The sequence below is a fragment of the Perca flavescens genome, chromosome 15, assembly GCF_004354835.1.
Source record: "Perca flavescens isolate YP-PL-M2 chromosome 15, PFLA_1.0, whole genome shotgun sequence".
NCBI classification, from domain to species: domain Eukaryota; kingdom Metazoa; phylum Chordata; class Actinopteri; order Perciformes; family Percidae; genus Perca; species Perca flavescens.
In genome coordinates, this window is record NC_041345.1 from 16,035,941 (window position 1) to 16,060,099 (window position 24,159).

Here is a 24,159-nt window from a genome sequence, read left to right on the forward strand (position 1 = left end):
GCATGTGTGACATTGCATGTGTAGGATGCCTACGATACTGCAAGAAAGCATACCAATAAAATTAGCACAAACGTCCAAGAAAAAGGTGTTCACAACTTTGAAAGCAGACATTTTTTTCTCTCTGCAACATGTCTTGCATCCATGAATATTTCCCAAAAGTTCACCTAATATTCTTCAACAGAAGTCACATGGAAAGTAGCCATATGCAGGACTGATAACACATCAAAGTATTCATTGGGTATCATAGGGTGGCAGCCGTGAGGGAGTTTTTCTTTCAGTGCCATGTCATCAAGCCCAAAGCATTCTTGGGGAAAAGTTTATAATTAACTGAGCTGAGATAAAGTAGAGCTTATTGCTAAACTGGCATGTCTGCTGATGGCTCACTAAGTAGCAGGCAGCTGTAGACGACATTGGCAGGTAAATCAAAAATATGGAGAATAAATACTTATACTGCTGTTGGCCAATGGACAGGTACTGGAAGAGGACAGTTAGAATGAAAGTGAATATCTAATTTCCTTCATATGGAAGGTCACATTGTCACCTTTGCACATTAGTCTAAGTTCGACTAGATAAGACTGCTCAATTCACAGCCCTGCAGCGGGGGATTAAACAATGAAAGTGTGACACCTATTTGGAAGATGTTGCACACTTTTTTTCATACCCCAATTACTATTTCATCATTACCATAGCAAATTAACTTGGCTGTTTCAGCCAGGGTGCTTTGCTTAGATTACCATATTATCTGATCTCAAATTTACCTCAAATAACCTCCAAGAATAATTAATTGCAAATGAATGCATTTGAAAATTTTATTGTATTGTGTTTGCAATACATTTGAATAAGAACATCATATGAAGCATATAGTTATTCAGATTTTTCATTAATTGTTTAATTTTTGTTAGTAAATGCCCAGATTCAGACTATTTTTCCATATCAAGAAAAAGAGTAAAACCTCACATTTTCCTGCTGCTGTGTGTCATAAGTGAGTAAGAAGTAAGTACCACCAAAACAGGGACTCATATAAGGAGGATACCTCAGACCAATTAGGCTTGGTAATCTAATGTTAAACCTAGAAACAACATGCCAGCACTGTCTACAGGGTTGGAAGGTCATATTGTAGTCAGTCAAGTCGAGTTAAATCTAAAGCTGTTATTCATGCGGGACACAACAATTACCCGGAGACTTTGTTTGAAATAATTGCAGAGGTTGCCTGTGTTCTTAATCCTGTGCTAATCCGACATCTGTAATCTGTATTTGATGCCATATTTCACAGAACACAGATACATCCAGCACACATTTACATATCATTCATTTGGAGCTTTATTGTATTATTATTACTTTTTGCACAGCTTCTTTGATTTTCTGCGCTTTTCTTCCCTTTTGTGTGTTGTGAATTTCAGGGGCTTCAGTGGAAATTATTAATGACAACTCTGATTGGCTTCAGGGTGCAAATTCAGGAGGTTAATCTAGCTGCTTAGCATGGGAACCCATTCAGAAAAAGCACGATCAAGTCTATCAAAAGAGGAATCTTGCAAGTTAATAAGATCACTGACATGCATGGCAGCATTTGGTGAGGAACATTTTATCTTTCAACAGGCTCAATACAAACTTCTTTGTACTGGTATGTTGTTCTTTGAAATTTGGTCAGGAGATGTGAGTGAATGTCATGCACTAAATCACATGAAGTCTGTATGTTATTGTAGTCATGTGTGAACAGGGCTTTACAGCTGGTGCATGTTTAGTATGGCTCATCAGGTTATGCATTAACTGCCTGTACAGAGACTGGCATCAGGTTTGATTAGTCTTTGTAATGGAAACCCCACAATTAGTGTAGTGTACATGATATATTAGATCAGATACTGATCAATATAAGGAGGACAAGAAAATGCCACAAATGTAAGGAAAACATATAATTGTATACTGTTACTGGACACCATAAGAACAAAACACTATTTTCATTCATGTGGCAAGAAAACCAGAAAATATATTAAATAAATACTTGAATTTAAGACTTGTGTTTTTTATTTCGATGATCACAACAAAAACACTGACACAGAAAGAGCTGAAGTTTAACAAACGTTAAACCTTTACCATTGCTATATCATCAATATATAATTTCAATATAGCTGTTATTTTTTCTTCTCAGCACAGTTACAGCACATGTATTCAGTTAATCTGTCACTGTTGTCCATGAGCTTTTGTCAGCAATAAGGAGATGAATTTTTTCAGATTTCACTGCAGAATAACTGACAGGCTGATTTTTATTTTATTATTCATTTGACATTTCACTGCAATTTCATGTTGCAATCTCATTTTAACAGTAAAGCTGGTGGTTTTAATTTTGAATATGTAAACAATGTCATTAATGTAGGTCTGGTGTTTCTAAATGACAGAAAGGCATTGTGATGGTTGTTGGTTAAAGGCTTGGTTAATGAATTAATGCTTTGTATATACTGTATATATGAAATGGCACATCAGAATGACCAAACCCAAAACCCAGCACGATGTGAAACCATTTATATGATTTTAATGAGTTGTGTATTTTTCTATATTAATTGTGTCATTGTATTACATAGCTCACTAAACTTGTCATCTAAACATTAAGCTAACGATACCCTCATTTATATTTCTCTCCAGAGGGCAGCCATTTTTTAAAACAGCACCGTTTCTGTATGGCACTCTCAGTCCCATTTGAAGTCTTGCCCCACAGTTTCAAAGAATTTGACATTGAATGGCCTATAAAACTCCTGCAGCTGCTCTATAACCTCCTGTTCAATCTGTACGTGAGTCCTGCCCTTGGATTTGCCAAGGCAGCGTGGCTGGCTGCTGCTCTCCGGCTTCTTCAGACAGGGGAAGCCTTTGGTTCGGTTAAAGTAGAAGTGCTTGTCCGTGATTATTCGTTTCAGTCCTAGAAAGTCCTGAACACGGCCCATTTCCCCTGCCGGATCCGTGATTAGTCGTTCCCCGCTCACAAAGTGCATCTGCGACAGGCGAAAGTACTGCAGCCAGTTCTCCAGGTGCAGGATGTACATCCCGATCCGAATGGCGTTCCAGGAAGTGTCGACGAGACCCAGACTTATGTTCTTAAAAGCCAGCTCTTCAAATGTAGGGATGTCGGGTTTTTTGGTAAGAGTCTGTGTATAGTCAGAGATGGCTCTTGTGACTGGGTTACGCACCACAACAATCAGCTTGGTCTCATGGGACATGCTGGAGATGCGTCTAGGTGCCTCTCTGGTGACAAAGTAGCTGGGTGTCTTCTCTAATGTGATCTGGCTGTCTAGTGTTCGTGGCATTAGTCCCCTTGGGAGAGAAATAAAAGAATAGAACACACATGAATGAGTCAGCAAGAGTTGATATTTTCCTGTTCAGCACCATTTACACATATTTTCTGTTGGATAGATGACAGTAGGTTACAAAAGTCAGAGGAAAGCAAACATGAATCCTTACTTGTATCACAAATGAGTTAAAAACAACCTTACAACATGTGTTGTATAATATTCCATAGACTATGTCAAACTATAGGGATATTGTCCAGCTAATACACAGTATCAAATTAACTGTAGATGTTGACATGAACACAATGCAAATGTAGTTAGTAGATATTAATTGCAGGACATGCATCATAATTACCATGATCATGTTGCTGAGATAATGGCTTTTTAAACTACAGGCAAATGTTTATATTTGTCATATTAATCATGTGTGTTTTTCTTCCCAGTGTAATATGTCATTCTGCTTTGACACTTTGCTCCAATAAAACTTTTAATTAATGAGCATCTCATGTTGGCTGTTGAGACAAGGATTTCCTGGGCCACAATTCATCCACTTGTTGTTCCCTGTTTCCTGTAAATAAAAAAGAAAGGCTGTGCACAATAACTCTGCAGTTTTGTGAGAATAATTACAAAATAGTAATATTAAACAGTTTTTTTCTTTTATGATTACAGAAGATATAGTGCCTGCATTTCTCTATTTCACAGCACGGGCATTGGTTTCTGGATTTCAGGTACGTTACCACACAGTTCTGATGATTAAATACCACACTTTCTTTATTATTACTGGGGGAAGGCTTCGATTAAAACCTAACCTTTCTCAAAGCTTTCTTTCTCAAGGTAGGGGTAGCCATAGGTTACCTCTTAAGTCTTGAAAATATTGATCCATTTACTTTTATTTATGAATCCTGAGTTGTTGGCTTGGGTGCCCCAGGGCCACTAAGCAATTGTTAATCTTTTATGAGAACAGCAGCACCTTTTCAAGCAAACAGCTTTGCTGCACACTAAAAAACTTGCAGCCATTTTCCAGGAGGTGCAGTCTTTGGCTGTGTGCTAAGCAAACCGTCTTCGCTATCTGGCTTGTCAATTCCATACATTTTCACCATGCTCAGAGGTGAAGATTGTGTAGATGAGAGGACCCTGTACGTGCTGGTTTAAAACTGCAACTTGTCATTTCACAAAACTGGGCTGACAAAGTGAACACACACAGTGAAAGGTTGCAGATGCTCTGCTTAAAAATAGATACCGCTGCCTGCTGTTATACTATATACCTGCTGTTGACCATAGCATGATGATGCTGGCAATAAGGAGTTTAATAAGGAGTTCAATGTGAAATCAAGAGAATTTCACACTGCCATTTTTCCCTCACATTGGTTGTTTTTGTTTGGTTACAGAATATAAAACTCCAAGTGAGCCCATCCATCAGAAGAAGAAGAAGCTGGAACATGTGCTAACTTACCTTGAGTTATTGATTTTTACAGCTGTGAGTCTTAGCACTGGATAAATTACATTGAAATTATACAGCACTGACGTGACTGATATAGACGAGGAAATAAAGGTGTGAAAAAAAATAAAAAGACTGACTGACTGCATGTCAAGTTGAGAAGCCAGCGGTACCACTGGGATCAATAATCATTAAAAATGTAAAGAAGGGTTATTATAACATTAAGGTGTTATGACAGACACTCAAAGATTTGACTTGAAAGTAAATGGAACTTTTTGAACGCACATATTCATACACACGTCACCACCACAGTCAGTTCCAGCTAACATGTGCTTTGGATCTAGCTTTGTTATCTGGATAAGAACATGTTTTTCCCAGACACAGTCATTAAAAAGGAGTGGCTATCCAATGGTGAATACATTTTTCTGTGTGTCTCAAAAACCCCTGCGAAATTATTCTTTTCATTATTAGAATTTGATAATTTTTTTTCCAATAATATTTGTAATGTCTAGAAGAGAGGTATAATTAAATGATTTAATGGCAATCATGTGTGTATGGAGCTAACAGGAAGACAGATGGCTTGGCCAGCGTAAGTCTGGGGTGTGCATGCTCTCAACTGGCTTGGCTAGAGAAGTAGACCACATGCTCTATGGGCTCAGAAACAAAAGCATGAGGAAGGAGACATATGTGCATAGTAAGCAACTATTATAGGAATGAATGGAGCTCAATCTGTAAACACAGTTCTCCTTAATACATCCGTGGCTCATACAACAGCATTGTTCCCGGAGACTCATTTAGGGACCATCACAATGTGCAAGACAAGTGTGATGTGACTGACAAGAGTGGCAAAACTAGTAAACTAGAAAGCTTTGATGCTGGAATCGATTACCTTTAGTATAAGTAACATTAGCCTTCTTAGCACAGTTCCCCTCAAAGTAGCCAACATATGCCTTTGCCTGTCTCTGTCTGTCCAACAAATCCTCCAGATTAAATGACAAATCACAGTGCATCCAGAAATGAAGGAAACGAGAATCCGTAGGTGAATGCAAAGGCATGTGATCAGATGTCATTATCCAGGTGTACACAGGGTTTGGGGTGTGAATGTGAAACTGTCAGAGTCAGAGTAAACATAGTTACTGTATATGATTCACAATAAACGTATGCAGTCTTTTAACATTATTGTCATTGATGGATTAACAAATCCTCACTACAGTAGTATCTTGTTCTGAGAGTAGTTCTCCTCAAAACACTCAACAAGTTGTTACCAACAATTTAATTGCATCTTCAGTTTCTGTTCAGACAAGATTAGATGGAAACAGACATCATCTAACTTCATGTATGACTCTAATCTTGGCCCTGTGGCTCATTAAACTGATACCTACAGCCTGTGTTCACTGAGCTCTGTTGTCTATTCAAATGATTGCTTAACTAGCTGTAACTGCAGTCAAGGAGACAAGGTACAACCCAATGATCAAAGGATGTTAGTCTTTATTTTTTTTATTGAAATCAGGGCTATTTTTAGGGGATGCTTTCATGTCAATGCAAGCGGCCTGGACCAATACATTCCAAGTCATCAGTCTTGGAGTGATGTTAATGGGGGAAATTTATTTGAACTACAATTGTGTTTTCAATTATCTGGTTATAGAAAGATTATGATCCAACACATGTGCCAGCTCTGCTGCAACTGATTGTAATGGCTGCATATTAACCTTTAATAGCCATATGTGATATAACAAACAGAATGCAAGTGACAAGTAGAGATTCATTATTTTTGATAAATCATTTTCTTTGCTCCCCAAACACACCCGGCAGCAGCAGCAGCCTCATTTATGTATCTGTTCATTATTGAGATAGTGGGAATCAGGCCAGAAGGGGAACATGTGATACCTGAGGCAGGTGTCTGAGCCAACCAGGATTTTTCCCCCCATGCCTCCAAGAAACTATCAGCACTGCACACAAGATCTGAAAGTTAAATATGAAATTGAGGATATTTATGGCAGTGGATTCTTTCACTCAAAGCTGTTCCATCCTCTCTTTGTAATGATTACTTGCAGTTAGAAAATCTACGTGATTGTAATAACAATGGAATTGCTCTGATGGTAATAAATAACTGTTGTTTCAGACCTTTTCATTATCATCAGTATGCATGTATGAGTAGAAACAACCTGTAAAATGCACGTTTATACGAACATCTTGCTTTGCTTTGCTTTTGCGTGTGAAACACATACCCAGACACAAACCTTAACTAACTGACATTTGAGTAAAGGTGATTGATTACCACCTTTTCACTCAGAGTCAACGCTAAATTCGTTGGGGGTAATTCACAGTATTCTTCCCAATTCTTGGTGAAACTTTAAGTCAGAATGCATTACAGGCTTGGCTGTGACATTTTAATCACTCTGGGAAAATGAACTCAGGTGTCGAAGATAAGCTCGATTCTGTAAATGCGACCTCTTCCTTGTCAAGTGAGAGGACATGGTTGAAAGCTCATTTGTTCTGGATGCTTCAGCATTGCGTTTGATGCTGTCATTGCACAATTCTTGTTGGTAATTTCTGTAAGTATCAGTTTTGCTTTTATGGAGATCATTTCAATGTCTATACCGTGCCATAAATTTTGTCATTTCTTACTGTATATAACACTTTGTTGTATCTTAAAGGTGCAATATGTAATATTCAGCCCAGTCTCACGCCAGGTCGTTATATAGTCACGTTATTGTAATCTATTAAGTCGTGGACAGGTTATGTAAATCCCGTTTTTTTCGTGTGGCCATTACGAAATTGAAAGCAACGCATTTTAATGGGAAGCATATGTCGTGATCCCAGAACGAAAGCGAGCAGCGAGTAGTTGAAAAGGTGAAAGTCCGCGTAGAGAGGTTGGTCGGGGTGGTGGATGGGTCAGAAAACACAGGACTTTCACCACGGAGACCGGGCATCGCGTCCCGCGTGTGGCAGTTCCTTTGTCCCGCGTGTTGCACAAAACACAGGACTTTCACCCCGAGACTGGGGATCGCGCCCCGCGTGTGGCAGTTCCTTTGTCGGCGTGTTGCACAGAACACAGGACTTTCACCCCGGAGACCGGGGATCGCGCCCCGCGTGTGGCAGTTCCTTTGTCCCGCGTCCCGTGTGTGACGGTTCCTTTCCCCGTTCTTTTTTTTTCCTAACCCCAACCGTCTTGTTATTGTGGCGTTTCATTTCCCCGTTGTGGTGTTTCATTTCCCCGTTGTTGTGTGCCCCTGCGCGGGTCGCGAGTGGCGGCCCGTCCCGTTGTTTTAGCCGGCGTGAGGCGCCTTTTTTCCCCGATCGCGAGTGGCGGCCCGTACCATTGTTTTGGCCGGCGTGTGGCGCCTCATTTCCCCGATCGCGAGTGGCGGCCCGTTCCGTTGTTTTGGCCGGCGTGTGGCGCCTCGTTTCCCTGATCGCGAGTGGCGGCCCGTCCCGTTGTTTTGGCCGGCGTGTGGCGCCTCATTTCCCCGTTGTCGCGTCCCCCAGAGCAGCAGGTTCGAAAAGCGTGACCTGTACACGTTCAAAAGTAGTTGCATATACACGAAAAAAACGGGATTTAACCTGTCCACGACTTAATAGATTACAATAACGTGACTATATAACGACCTGGCGTGAGACCGGGTTGGTAATATTGTATGTAATACTGACAGCTAGCGGTTAAAATAGTTACTGCACTACCAATTCAAAATACTGGAGAGTCGTTTCCCCCGCCCCCTCCTTCCCAGACTCGAAGTTCACAGGGGTTGCCAGGCTGAGACCGCAGCATTCACAACAATGTTGCTAGATGCTTTTTCTCACATAGCCAGACATTACTCCACAGCACAGCGGAGTAGCTAACGGTAGATGCTGGAGCTCTGTAACCAACTGACAGACACACTTTCTCGGCTTAAAATGACAGTCTGAACCGCTAAAAACACAACAACCTCACTGTGCTCTTCACACGCCAGTCAGGCACACTTCCTCGGCTTAGAATTACAATACGAACCGCTAAAAATACCACTACCTTGCCGACGGAACACACTTCATTGGCTTAGAATTACGGCAACAATCGCTAAACACACTGCAAACTCACAGTCCTCTCTTTCCAATTTACAGCCCTCCTCTCGTGGCTTAAAATAATTCACCGTTGTCGGCTGCAGCCGCTGAAGAGGCTACACGCTGTAAACAGCCATGGGCTGCTTGCCTGGTCCTCCCGGTAACGTTAACAGTTAGCAGGGTTAGCATGGCGGCGTTAGCCAGGACCAGTCGGGATCACTTTACTGGCTATGTCTCAATTGTTTTTGCGAGTAACCAACTCGGTTACTCCAGCTATATAATTCAATGTGAGAACACAAATGTTGAAATGACAAAAAATGCCCGTCCCTAGTAGCTGTGATAAATTAGCCTGAAGCTAATGCTTACCTGTTCAGGAGAAAATAAGCCAACTCTGCGTCCTTTTGGGATCTAAACTGTCTCCATCTTTCAAATACATCTCCAATATTTACCAGGGGGTTGTTACGTCTCTGGTCACGCAACTGTTAGAAACATGCGGTTTTCTTTTTTTTATGTCATGTAGAATCTATCTCCGTTGATTCTGTTCGTTTGTTTGCTGCTTTCATGGCTGTACTACCGTTACAGCTGTAGCGCGCTGGGTTTACGTTTTTACAGGTATATCTGGCAACCCGGCCTGCCTGTCAAACTGGGCCGTTGATAACAACACACAGATCAAAACATAAACATAAATTCCGTCACGGAATGTAAATTTCAAAAAGAAAAAATACTGACATTAGCATTGTTGTCAGAAAACATAGTATTTCAGTTTAACATGTTTCCTTAATATCTGATGAGGCATTGGTGTCATTTTTGGATTTATTACAGTACAAATATTACATATTGGACCTTTAACCAAAAAAATCTAAAAGCAAGGAGCTGCATCATCTGTTTGAACAAAACAGGAAGTCACTGAAAATGTGTTAAGGCAGTCACTAATTGGTATATGCATGGTGTTTATTTTATTGTGAAGGTTTTAATTTGGATCTTCTCACAACAGGGAGTGTTTGCAGGATATTACAATGTGTGTATCACAGAATAATGTAAAGATGTAGATGTGTCTATGTAAGATGAAGCAAACACAAAAATTAAACAGACTTATTTAGATGCATGTATTCATTATTTAATATGGCTTTTTAACTAGAATTTGGGCTATAAAGTAAGACATAAATAAACACTTTGTTGATTTTAACTATACCTTTTACTATTCCAACAATACTGATTTATGTTTTAAATTAGCTTCATTATCCACTCCATGAGACAAGAGAAAGAAAATACAAAAACAAGCATCCTTCTGGAGCTCTTATCTTCAGGTAGTTAAAGGACAAATCCGGCGCAAAATGAACCTAGGGGTTAATAACATGTGTACAGAGTCGACCGTTCTCTGGGATATGTTTTCATGCTAATCGAATGTGACCTGTCTTATCGCAAACCGCTAATTAGCTTATAACGCTAGTCGTCACGACCAGTCGAACGACGAATGCTGTGCTTGACCTATGTTACTGGTTACTGTTTGCATGGCGTTCGGCGTTCAACTGGTCATGACTGCTTCCCCAAGATGGCGCCCGTCCGTATACATGAACGGTACTGTCTTTCTAAACTATCTTTTTGATAAACTGTCTGTACACCTACAAAGTTCTTAATGCTTCGGTTTACATGTAGGGACCCTCATTATCCTACTGTTATAAATAGAAATTTCTTTTTACTTTACCCTCTGCCCCGACGACTAGCGTTGCGATGAAAACTGGTCACATTTGATTAGCATAAAAACATATCCCAGAGAACGGTGGACTCGGTACACGTGTTATTAACCCCTAGGTTCATTTTGCGCTGGATTTGTCCTTTTAGGTCAACAGTGGAAAGCATGGCAGTCATTGCCACTCATTAATGACCTGTGGTGTGCTGAAAGCTTGTCTGCATATTGTAATGATCCTGAAAGAGCCTGCTGGCTATCTTGCTGAACAATTTATCTCTGTTGGCGCAGTGGAGGCAGGGGTTGTGGAGTTGGATGCTGCTATATCATTATGGAGGAATATGCCACAAACTTGGATGTCTTTATTTCAGAGTACCAATGACCCACACCCAACACACCATTCTCCTACAGCATACAGTTCCACTGGGAGAACATGCTAATCTTACTCTCTTACTCTTATTTATACCTAAAGCCATTTAACAGCAATGAATTTATAGCTGCAAACTGTAATGACTGCTTTGACTTTTGCCAGTTAATATCTGTAAATTGCTAAGTTGTCCTATTTGACTTAGGCTTCGACTTCTCATAGGGCCTTAAAGGTTCAGTCATTAATCTTTGGTGTTCAACATACTGAACATTTCAGTATTTTGTTAAGGTGACCAAACGTCTTCTTTTGCCCGGACAAGTCCACATTTTACCTACTGTCCGTGGCATCCGGGGGGGGGTTATAAATTCATGAAAATGTCCGGTTTTCACTGTTTTTCTTGGGACCATTAAGCGTGTACTTAAATTGACTGGCGCTTTGCACACAATACTACGGTACTTTGTTGTGTGACGTAATTCCAGAGAGGCTGCCTTGTGGGCGGCTCTGCGACCGTGTGCAAAGCTGGCAAATATGTTCCAGTGTCTTTATTATTTATCTTATTACATTGAAAATGTATTAAGAGATATTTTGTTGAAGTTGGATTTTCTAACACAGAAGAGGTCATATTTAGAACATTATTTCATATTGTTTATTTATTTTAAAAGAGAGCTATTATTTTGTTACAGGTTGTTACAGATTTTATTTTATTTTATTGCAGAAGTTATTTTTGCACCATTGGGGCATAATAAAGCATGTTCATTAACCTCGGAGAAGCCTGTCTGAATTTGTCTTGAAGCCGGGCCGAGTGTCCTCTTTTTTGGAAATCAAAATATGGTCATCCTAGTATTTTGTACTTGCTGAACCAGACGGGATGAGAACTTTCAACCCTACAGGGTCTGCCCTCACAGTTCACACGGGTCAGGAGAAAACCTCATCAAAACAGGGTAGTGAACACAGTGCTCAGGCAGATATTAATTTGGCTGTGAGTTTAAAACCACCTGTCTGGCCTGCACCTTTGGTTAGTTTTTGGCTGAATGCAGACAAGTTCTCTATTGTGCAATGCTGTGGCGCAAACCATCTTGTAGGAGACTTTTGGTGCTTTAATTCGACAGTGATCTGGCTCAACATTAGCAGTGACTTCAGTAACAGCACTATCAGAGGGCTGTATGAGACGCTAATAGTCCTACCACAGCTACAGTAAATCACCAGTTGACCTGTGCAGACAGTGACTACTGAGGGTGGCACAAGAGGGAATCATACAGTGTCCAAAGTAGAAAGGGTCCATCCTCTATGGAACACGAATATGCTCAGCATGTTTATGGCAACCTGGCCATTACATTTTTTGATACTTCATCCATACTTTTTTATTTTGGCCTGTTGGTGGTCAACAAATAAGAAAGGATTTGTTAAGGGGGAATTCTATCTATACAAAAATTGTACAGCAATGGCCAGTAGCAATCAAAATCTCCATTTGTTTCAATTGCAGATAACAATTGACAGATAAACAGACCCTCCTTACACCCCTATAGCTGCTAACTAAACTTCAATCCAGCATACCAGTAGAATAATAACAAGTAGAACCTATTTGACTCACAAACTAATTTGGATGTTAAAAGCTATTTGGTGCATGGCTGTATAGTACAGACTGCAGACTGTTAAAATCCACACCTTTATGTGACACTGCATATGTATAAATAAAAAAGCTGCAAATTGCTGCTTCCCCTACAGCGTGTGCATTATTTGTTGCATAGTGTAAAGACATGTGCAGCAAAACGGTGGACTCCTCAGCTCCAGACAAAAGTCTTGTTGAACAACTTAAACTTCCAAAGAGCAATGCAGGTTCATCAGTGATGCAGACCATCAGAACAAGTAAAGGTCAGCTTTGAATCTTCACCTTGTGAACGATCAATGAACTCAGAATTTATTAGTCATTCACTATGGTTTGAACTTAAAACAGAGAACTTAAAACTTAAAACAGAACTTTAAATTAACATTAACATTGTCAGTAAGTTCTCAGTAAATGTTTGCAGCACAAACACAAAATTGTCATGCAACAAGGCTACACATGCAAAAAGTATCTTACAAAGCAGTAAACAAAAATAACTAGTAAATTTCTCTCAAACACTTTTTCACATCTGATTAATTATATTCTCATCATATGCAATAGGCATCAAATGTGATCACCTCCGTATTCTCTGTCTAAACAACGTTACTGTCAACCTTTCAAAAGCTCATTCATGTTTTCACAATTCGCACCTACAAGCATCCAATAATCCAACTGGAAACTAACCAGTGCTGAACATAATGCACACAATCTTTCCTATCACTTGTAATTAATCAAGGCAAATTGTGGCAACAGACTATTACTAACAAAACAGTTGAATGAGTTAATGGATTTTAGGCAAATACTGATCTGACTGGGATTTAACTTAGAAACCATTATTCAGAATGTGAAGTGTTTCTGCAGCGGTAGGAGTAGAGATTTAGAGAATGGCCTTTCTCTCTCTGACAACAAATATTTGCCATTACAAAGATGAATAATGAACCCTGACCATTGAACAATATGCAGGCTCACAGGCTGAACATGGAGGAGCCCAAATCAAAGTATCCATCACATGTGCTGTGTTTGTTTGGTCTCTGGAGTAATTTAACAACAAAACCGTTACAAAGTAAATTATAAGAAAAGTATTCCTGGGCTCTGATTGCCTGTGTGTTATCACAGTAAGCAGCATGCAAAGTAATAATGGTCACGGTCCTTGGCAATACAAAACACCAAACAAAGGTGACATTTCCTAGCAGAAATAGATTAAAACTTTTTATCAGAGATACTACTTAGTCAAATAATATCCAACACACAATCATTTAATTATTGTAATTGCTTGTATTGTTATCTTCAGACTTAATTAGAGCTACTCAAAAACATGCAAGCACAGCGCTATCAAAAGGGAACAGCAAATTAATGCACACACACACACACACACACACACACACACACACACACACACACACACACACACACACACACACACACACACACACACACACATTACAATGCCATGCAATGTTGAACTAATATATCAATGCATTTTGGTCAAGTTAGTAAAAACCTATTAAATGAGCATTTGAGTCTTGAGAGCCTGTCAATGCAGTTCAGGGTGATTGCTTTTTTCGGACACATTAGTATGTTTTCAATTGGTGATTTTATGTATTGGGTTTTTGTCTTGTCTTAGTTGCAGCAAATTCATTTTTTGGTAATTTTGCTTACATGATTTAAAGGAATATGCCACCGTTTTTTGTAATAGGGCTATTCACCGTCTCCCCTAAATGTAGATAGGTGGACAAACGTATTTTTGTCTCAGTGCATGCATTGTCTTAGTCCGGCAGCGCTGCCGCTAGTTTAGTTTAGCGTAGTGAATTGAATCCTTTGTTGCCAGTTAGCATGTCGTGAGTAAAAGTGAGCCAAAAAAAAAAAAAAACTAATTACTTCTTGTGGCCTGCATATTCACAATGAGTACAAATGGCAATACAGATTAAGACTAGACGATTTCCTAGGCAGATATTGACTTGTGACTATATTGGGGCAAAGCACAGCCGAAGCACTGCTACTTGGGCAGAGAGATATCACGCAGCACCTGAAACCCCCCGTCTAGTCTTAATCTGCATTGCTATTTGTACTTGTTGTGAATATGCAGGAAGAAATTATGTTTTTGTTGTTGGCTCACTTTTACTCACAACATGCTAACCGACAACAAAGGTTTCCATTCACTACGGTAAGCTAAACTAACGGCGGTGTTGCCGGACTAAGACAATGCATGCACTGACACAAAAATGCGTTTGCCCACCTATCTACATCTAGGGGAGATGATGAATTACCCTATTTCAAAAAACGGTGGCGTGTTCCTTTAACATTTTAATATTTTTCTTTTATAAATGCTGATTTGAGGGTGTCAAATCTGTTTGCAAACTTCCTTTCCATACTTTTAGAAACTGACTTGGGGAAATTGCATTTCATACAAACCATTTGTCCTGAAATATCCTGAAAAGGCAATACCACACAGAGATTTGCTTCCCTGCCGTCCAAACCTATTAACAGTTTGAATGACTCGGGTAGACTGCGCAGATAAAATGTTCTTATGCTGTGTGAGTCTCATAATGTCTGTAGCTCTGCACTTCCTAAAAATGCCATCTTCCTCTTTTCTTGATACAGCATAGATCCACTGGAGAGGCTGCTTCATTATTAAAGTATCACTCACTTAGATTACAGCTGTGATGACATCTGATCATTAATCACTAGCAACAGAGGCCTGCCGCTTTGAAAGTGTATTAAGAGTTAACAAAGAGCAGTCCTGACGAATTCGACAATCCTGCGGCCAATTCAGCTAGGAGAGGAACAGAGGTGAATAACAATTCAGCACTCTGAGAATCAAGCATCTATTTTTCTAATTTAATAAAAGACAAATTGGTTGAATATAGCAGACTGACTGAGCAGGATTTCTTGCAGTAGAGAATTCCTGGCCTATCCTCAGCCACATAATAGAATCAAAACATATTCATAGTAAGACACTACAGTCCTGCAATACTGGAAAAATAAATTGCATAATGTATCTGACCTTGAACCAAATCCTATTTAATCGCTGTCATATCAACACCAGGCTCTTGTTTTCCTTGAAATAATAATTATTCATGGTTTGGTCTGCAGAGGGAAATGATTGACACTTGCTCTCCTGAACAATAACATGTTGAATTGAGCTGAGCTATGAGCTGTCACATTATCATGTGGCACAGGAAAGTATCCACTGACACTAAAATGAAGACGAAAAAAAGCCTCTGAAATCCAAAACTGCACATTCTCAGATGAGGATTTCTGCTTATTTTTTGTATTTTTGGGTGAAATCTATTATAATCTTGTAATGCACATAAAATGCCCTTCATTGTGAATGTCTTAAACACAGTCATGGGCAGGTTACATCCTGCCCCCTACCTCCCATGCAGTTTTACAGTAGGAACTCAACTGACTGATAAATGAATTATAGATTTCTTGAATTTTCACCAACATTGGAGCTTTAAGAAGTTCTTTCTGGTTTTACACTATAGTCAGTCACATATATTTATAAATGGAGAGCGAACAGTCCACACACCTTTAGTAGTTTTACTCTTCAGTTAGATGATAGGAAAGTACAAAAAGAGACGCCACAGGGGAGACACATGAGTGAAAGCTCACACAGGATTTGATCCCTGGTCAGTGGGGATGCATTGGGTTTGCCAAGGGCGGAAGTTAACAAGCTGACAATCTCTAAGGATGAGCTAAGGTGAGCTAAGGATTGCTGACTGCTGGATATTTCCAGAATCACAATGTCTCCAGAATGATAAAGTTAGTTTGATAGTATCATTTGTTTCAGCGACTACTGTAGCCTAAATTAAATGTATTGCTTGACTTACAGCATTTCTTTTGATCACACAAAATTACAATATATCACTAATGACTTTGTCAACAACCCTGTTTCGAAAAACCTAAAAACAGTGTTTTGCTACATATGTTTTCAAGTGAAAGTCCAATAAATGCTGCCTCCCCTATATTCACTGGGAATATTTTTTCCAGTCCAGGTAGTGTTATGTTTTTGAGCTGCAGAAGAGTTATAGAGCGGTGTTTGGGGCAGATGATGGCTGTGCAAAGCACAGGACTTTGACACAGGAAACTAGGGTTTGCATCCAGAGTAATGTGTATGGTTCAGGCTATGCACAGCCTGCCTTGCCCTTCAAATCATTCTTGATTTTTTTTTTTATTATTTCATCAAGACCTGCATCTTTCTCATATCTTTTTTTAAAGATTATTTTTTGAGCATTTCAGGACTTTATTATATAGGACTGCTGAATATTTGAAAGGGAGAGATGGAGAGGGAATGACATGCAGCAAAGGGCCGCAGGTCAGAGTCAAACAACTGCGACAAGGACTGAGCCTTTGTACATGGAGCGCACGCTCTACCAGGTGAGCTATCCAGGCTCCCCCATCTTTCTCATATCTTAACCAAGTGCTTTGAATTGCCACATTACCTTGTCAATTATTCTGTAGTTGACACAAGTGGATAAGCAGGGGAATTAAATGTGATGTCAGCAGATAGGTACAGTACAAACATTTAGCGACTTCGCATTATATGCTTATTAAAATGTTTCCAGGCGGCATTGTGTTTTTGTCATAACATATTTGCTGTTTCAAATTAGTAGTATATAAATGTAATTTTATTAGACAGGGTTATTCAAAGGTAGTGCAACTCATTTCATGTTAATTTAAAGGAATAATTTGCAATGTATACATGCCTGGAAATTATCTAGTGCATTTAACCCATTCAAACTATGATCAACAGCGGTAGTGAGGACCATATGGGGTCCCCACCCGTAGGGACCATATTGCTACTACTGGACACAACTCTACAAGGAACCTTTGACATATTGTTTAAACAATTGTATTCTTCAGCCATGCTAGCGGCTCTGTGAGGCTGTACTAAGGCACAATCGTGAACTAAATGCTTGCTGATAAAAGGAGGTATAAGGTTTACCGTGCTAATCTTAGTTTAGCATGTTAACATACCAACATCGACTACTTAACATTTAGTACATAAGTACAGCTGTGGCTGATGAGAATGCCATTTGTTTGTGTGTATTGAGTCATAAACCAGTTTTAGACAAAAACATTTGACATGTTAATGACGCTACGGAAAAGTTGAGGGATTACCAAAATTATTACAATTAATAGTTGTCAAGACATTTCAGTCAAAGACTCAAATGTGAACCTCATTATGGTGCCTAAGAAAACGTCAGGTAATCAGTCACGTAAGTTATTATGATACATCTTCTGGGGACCATAATTATCAAGTTCATAGAAAATCATCTAATAGTTGTTGAGGTGTTTCAGCCTGGACAGATTGATGGCTAATCAGCAAGTGGTGCAAGTTGTGAAAGCTTATTGTATTATATCAAAATACCCGACTCTCCACACCATCTAATTTGCCAGTGTTGGTTGTTTGATTGCATACACTAAAGCTTTAGCATGTGATTGGTCCATAATGTATGCATGATCACATTCTTTCCTGAATTATTCTATTAAAGGAATAAAAGCACCATGTCTCTGCGTTTCAGACTAGTCTCATTGGAGAAACATCTCAGAAAAGACTTGTTTTTTAATTAATCTTAACCACTATATGTCTCTGAGCTGCACTGGAATGAGGACAGCTCATTAATAATGCAGAGATATGCCTTACAATCCCTTGCTCTATAATGTGCAGTTTTCTGTGTTAAATGAGAACCATCTAACTTTCTGTCCTCATCAACCTTTCTGATGATACTGTTCCCGAGTTCCCTGCCTCCCTGAGCCAATTAATGTGGACCTGGAGAATATTTGTTGCTGCAGCCTATCATACATTTTCAACCCTTCTCAGGGAATCTACTGGAAGTGCTTCTGACTCCTGTGAAATCAATAGAGCTGAGATGCCCTTTTAAGTCTTGATGGTGTATAGTGACGTGTTTTTGTTTGATCTTTCTGATTCTGTGGAGGATGGAAAAAGTGGAGAGAGAAATGCAAGGGAATTGGTGGCAGTGAAATGTCTGTTTTTATCAGGTATTGTATGGTTATTTGAAGACCCTTGCATTAAAATAAATGAGGCCATGTGTGTGTTCTGTTCAGGAAGCACAGTAATGAACACTGCACCATTTTCCTTCAGAGCCTAAATGATCGGTCACTCACTGAAAAAAATCTGGCCAGTACACTGAAACTGACAAGAGTTAAGTTGGTGTCACATGTTGTATGTTTCTGTTTGTTCAACAAATATTTAGCTAATAAGAATAACTTACAATAAAAACAAGGTTCATTGAAATGTATCATGAATGGCACCGTAGAAAAGAGTGAGCAGAGGTTTAAGTGTTTTTAAAGATAAATTAATGCCGAAAATGATGCATCCATTGCTATCTTGTGATGTGGCAACTTGCATTCGATGATGAATACCATAAGACGGTCGGTGTTGCAGTTTTGAAAAAGCTAGTAAATGGAGATTATTTTGTCAGACCTACTGATCAAAAGGTCAAGAATAAACTTCCTTGCCCACATTGCCCCTTTAGTCAAATTACCCTAAAATGAATAATTGGCATCTTAGTAATGAATTAATTATTGGATTAATTTATCAAGTAGCAGGCCTTCAAGCCTATAACGCTCAATACATACTAGAAAGATAAGTTTGCTCAAAGTGGAAGTCAAGATTATTTTGTCAAACTACTGTCCCCAAGGTCAACAATGAACTTTTTTAATGTTAGCAGTTAATAGCCGTAGAGTTACCATGTGATGCTAAAGAGTTAGTATCAACACAGCAAATTGGAGGATGACTAATTTTCACTCAATGCACCTAAAGGGAGGCAAAATTCTTTTACTATTTTTAAGTTGCATAACATAGGTAGACTAGGACTTTGGCATAAACAGCAGCGGAGACAAGACGGTCAGTTTGGTTTCTGATAATCTTCTATAGGCATTAATCATGATCTTGGTTTGTTAGTTTGTTCATATGTTCTGGTTACATTGTTGTATCTGTCTATGACTTCTAGTTTGTAAAGGAAACATCTTTTTTTTCTGTTACTTATTTCGTACTTTCTAATTATAGTTTTCTATTGTATTTTGTGGATCTGAAGCTACACTTCATGTCTCATTTATGTATGTTTTTTTTAACAATAATTGAAGGTTTGTGATTTGATTGATGTTAGATTGGTTATTTGATTGAGTATACAGATATTTATTTGTACATTATAGTGAGTTTAATGCCTATGGATGAAATGTTGCTTTCCCAATTAGCTATTAGTGTGGACGAGTTTACACCCTTATTTTAGGTTTTATACACAAAAGATAACTGATAGATGAATTCATAATAAAAATACCTGTAATTTACAGCACATTGATGGACAGATAGAAAGGCTAGCTATTGACACAAAGCAGAGCAACACATGTAGAATGTACAAATACATTGTGTTATTTGCTACTGAGACAAATGTGACAGTTAATCAAAATGGAAAGATACTTCATGTGACGTGCTGCCAACAACCCAAACATTGTGACAGATAATGCAATATTCTGGCTTTGTAATTTTGGCATCATATCAGCGTGGGACCTCAATTTATCTTTGCTTAAATTTAGAGTGACATAGAAAAAAGAGGTAAACGGTTGCTAATGCATCATTAAGCTGTATTAGGATGGTACATTCATGTAAAAGAAAGTTGCTAGCGCAGTGAATTATCTAATGGTTGGGGCAGGACAGAGAGACACAGAAAATGCACCACTGCATACTGTTTGTTTAGATGTTTAACCAGTGTTTGGTTAACTTATGTCATATATATGCTGCAGAGTTGATGCTTGGTAATAAGGAAAGGCCTATGAATATGTACAACTGACTCCATCACAGTGTCTACATCGGGCCTTTTCACACACACTGCACAATAATCAACACTTTCACCACTGAAAAGGAACATCCTCTGGGCCTACATTAAATGTCTTCATGCGTCAAGGTATTTGCTGAGTTTTTTACAAGCTTTCCAGCTTGTTCTTTTAAGTATTACAAAGAGCGGCACATTTGGTTTGTGAATGTTTCAAAATCAATTTAATTTGTGAAATACACACAACAATACAACTAACTGTCCCCTTAGGAGGTTTTATTATAGGGTTTAAAAAGTTCCATCCTGTGCATTAAAATAAAATGACATCCCAGTGTAACTTTAAATAACCAAGTGGAATACATGAAAAATTAAGATTTATTCCAGAAATTGCAATTAAAAAGAGACCTTAATAAAGATGCACATTTTGAAACACATGGTTAGTTTTTAACTTTCGACCAGGGGACTTGGAAGTGTTTTTGTGTCTTACATTAATGCATTTGTGTAATATCTCAGCCTCTGGTTCATTAGTTTGAAGATGAAAAGGACTGATTCTATTTTCAGGAGAGTGGCTTTTGAGATAACTTTATTGTACACCTGGATTTTTATTTTATTTTGTAAATGTATTTTCACTCTGAAATTAACTGTCTGATCACAAGACTGACTATCAAGTTAAATAATTTTCTATGCGTGAGTCACAAATGTAAAATAATAATCAAATCCAATATTTTTGGTACTTTAAGGTGTAATTGCATATTTTCAGCTCTACAGGACTTTCACTTTAGAAAACAGTTTGATTTACTTTTCTAAACTGAGGCCCTAAAAACTGTCAAACTGGTGTAGTGATCTTCGTTCCATGTTCTTGGAAGAATTGCTCTGTGGTCTGTTCCTGACACTCTGGTGGCAATGCGGGTATGTGAGAGGAAATCTGTAGGCAGCTCCAACAATTAGACATACTGTAACACAACACCATCAAGCCTTTTTGGAGGACATTTGCAGACTTGGGTGAAACAATTTTAGTCACTGCGTATCTCAGTTTGACAATGATCTTAACGGTTCTTGTTGAGAAGAAACTTACATTTTCTGCTTGAATGTCAGTTTAACAGACAGAAAATGAAAAACAATGTTTTGTCTTCAGATTATCCATTTAAATAGAAAAATGTGTGAAGAAGTGACAGAGCGAGATAGAGAGACATTGGATAAGGAGTGATGCTCTGGGCTCGGTGCACCTTTTCCTTTACCAACCAACGCAAGAACATTTTCTGTCTTGGTGTAGCCCATTTAATTTGGCCGGTAACCTGGGGGCTGCCTGTGTCATCTGTGCTGTTGACTGTGATTGTGAACTGATCCTACATCAGCCTAATGAACCTGCTGTGCAGCACCATGGAGCTCTGCTGACAACAAACATCTGCAGCTCTGAGAAAAACATACAGACTAAAACCAAACTTGTGATCTTAGTGGTGGTGTGCTGCTTAGATATGTGTGTCTGCATTTGGGTATGTGTATGTGTGATTTCCCCAATAATAGACATAATGCCTTTGTGTGTACACAGCTAACTGTGCCCCTTAAATGTAATTACAGTATAGGCCACTGATAAATTGTAAAACAATTATATGACTGAAAAGTGCCTTCATACTTGTCAGAAAACGAAGATATCTGGACATATAAATATCTCTAAAACCTTAACCCTGGACACTCTACCCAGCAGAGCAGAGGGGTGACTGCACTGAACTGGACAACAGGATGAGTGAAGTGAAAACAGTGCATCTATGCAGTAATATCAAAGCAAATATATCAAAGCAAGTGCATCTATCTAAACAAATACAAATTCATACTTGTTATACTTGTTATACTTGTATCATTTGTTCCTCACCTGTACCAGTCAAGCCCTCTGTCATAGTTTCTGTCGAAAAAGTGCGGTTCTGTTCCCAGTGCGCGCACATCTGGATGTATCCGAATGAACTCCAGCACCGCCCTGGTGCCTCCTTTTTTTACACCGACTATTAACGCATTAGGCAGCTTCTTATTCCCATATTTTTGCGCAACACTCATGTTTCTCAACTTCATGTCAGCCCAGTGGCTTCCAGACGAAGCAAATGCTTTACTTTGGTCGCGGAGATCACTTGATCCTCGCTGGGCAGCAGACTCATCCAGAGCGGACCTGACTTCCAGCGAAGCGCAATTGTTTAATTCTCCAAGAAGTTTCTTCCCTCCTGCTTTCTTGCTCGGGGGGCATCTTTGCCCCTCGTAACCTTGGTTTGTCATGATTGTGCTGCGACAAAAAAAAGTACTGTAGCATAAATAGGTGCAGGACAGTGACACAGTGAATATGAAGGCGAATCTGGCGCTAAATCTGTTCGTAGATGAGAGAAACCTATGTGCCATGTCTCCATGGGTTCAAAGTGCTGCATGGTTTTCCATCGGACTCTTCCTCCTTGGTCGGCGGTCGGAGTCTGGCAAACTGGCATATGAGGATAGGGGTGGATCTCGAAGGCATCAACTGCGCGTAAGTCACAATATTAATTTTCATAGGCTGCTGAACTGTGCAAGAAACTTGGAGCGGAATATGATTACAGCAGCTTCCAAATGAAGAAATGGGTCAGTCGTACTTTAAGCAAGTTTTTCTTAAGTAGTTTGAAGTGAGTCATTTTTATCAATTACTGATGCCACTGTCTTAAAAAGACTCCTAGAGGAATTTGACGCTCGTCTTTATTCTCCTTCTCCTTGTTCAAATTCCAACGCGTCCTGTGTCTCTCTGACTCTCACCATCGCGACTATTCTGGTCGCCTCCGAGGTGATTTTGATGCTCAGCCCACTTTTCCCTTTTATAAAGAAGTTGTGAAGATATATGCACTTAGGTTACTGCATATACATATTTAATCAACTCCCTGACGTCATGCACATGATCATAATTCTATATGCGTTTAATGTTTTAAAGGAACATCCTGAGTATTTAGGTAACATCATATTTGGAGATTAAAATATGCAACATTTGGCTTCCTGAGTGCATTTCAACATTGGTTGCATGACTTCAGGAAATCAGAGCTGCTGGCGTTTTCAATGTTCAGTGTATTACTAACATGTCTCATTTCAGAGGAATCTACCGAAACACAGTTGAAAGCAGCAACAGTTTTGGATTCAATTTTCTGCTCTGTGTGAAACCTTTGCTCTTCACTTACAAAAGACAGATTCATCAGACTGAACATTCTCTGCATGTGTGTTTTCTTTACACACACCTGGGCTTTAGCATTCTCTGAAAGTCAAAATCACACTTGACCCTCTGTGTTGCCATGATGCAAGCTGGATACAGAACAAAATGCAAAGTTTACATCTCTTTCAATTGCATGGTTGGACTGAATAGCTTATGCAATGCCTGGAAAAGATTTATGTTTTCTTCATTTTCAAATACCAAAATATTAAGTTGACTTCGGGTCACATTGACCCATTTTCAATTTTTGTTTTATATCAGAAAATATGGGACGTAGAAATAAGCGCTGAAAATGTGTAGAAGAAAACTTTTCTCCTGTACTATACGGTAACTCCTCTACAATGCGACAGTAAGTCATGGGGTTATGACACAATCGTTAGCCTATTTTTACAAAAACGGCTGCTACGGAGCCATACCGTGATATACAAGGTAATGGAGCCTTTTATACATTGTGGTGTTTCTTTAGAAATAAACAATGGACAAATAAAGTCTTTAAATGCTTTAGATGTAAAGTTATTCGCTGTCAAAGTGACATCAAAATGAATGGCAGTCAATGGAATGATAATGGCGGGTGAGCGTTTGGTAGCATCAAAACGGCGCCATAGGAGGTTCGAGTTCTGAAGAGAGGCTTACCCCCTCGGTGTAGACTCGCCAGACCCTCCTCCGCAGCGGCGTGGTGAAAGAAGGTCTGGCAAAGCCAGACTATATCTAACATAACTCTGTAGATTAAATATCTTAATCGCTTAG

General features: G+C 39.1%; 1 protein-coding gene across 1 annotated transcript; it reads right to left on the minus strand.

Moving 5' to 3' along the window:
- Positions 1-2,091: 2,091 nt before the first annotated feature.
- Positions 2,092-22,654, minus strand: hs3st2 (heparan sulfate (glucosamine) 3-O-sulfotransferase 2). The gene is made up of 2 exons (XM_028600128.1): positions 22,078-22,654; positions 2,092-3,300 (listed from the first exon to the last, which is right to left on the minus strand). Exons 1-2 carry the CDS (start codon positions 22,587-22,589, stop codon positions 2,682-2,684), a joined length of 1,131 nt encoding a protein of 376 aa, XP_028455929.1. The 5' UTR covers positions 22,590-22,654; the 3' UTR covers positions 2,092-2,681.
- Between the last annotated feature and the right edge of the window lie 1,505 nt (positions 22,655-24,159).

Excerpts from the sequence above, each read along its gene's own strand:
- hs3st2 (XM_028600128.1), bottom strand. The coding sequence starts at position 22,589 with ATGGCACATAGGTTTCTCTCATCTACGAACAGATTTAGCGCCAGATTC. Across the intron at positions 3,301-22,077 it reads AGAGGGCTTGACTGGTACAG|GGGACTAATGCCACGAACAC; the intron begins GTGAGGAACAAA and ends TTCTCTCCCAAG.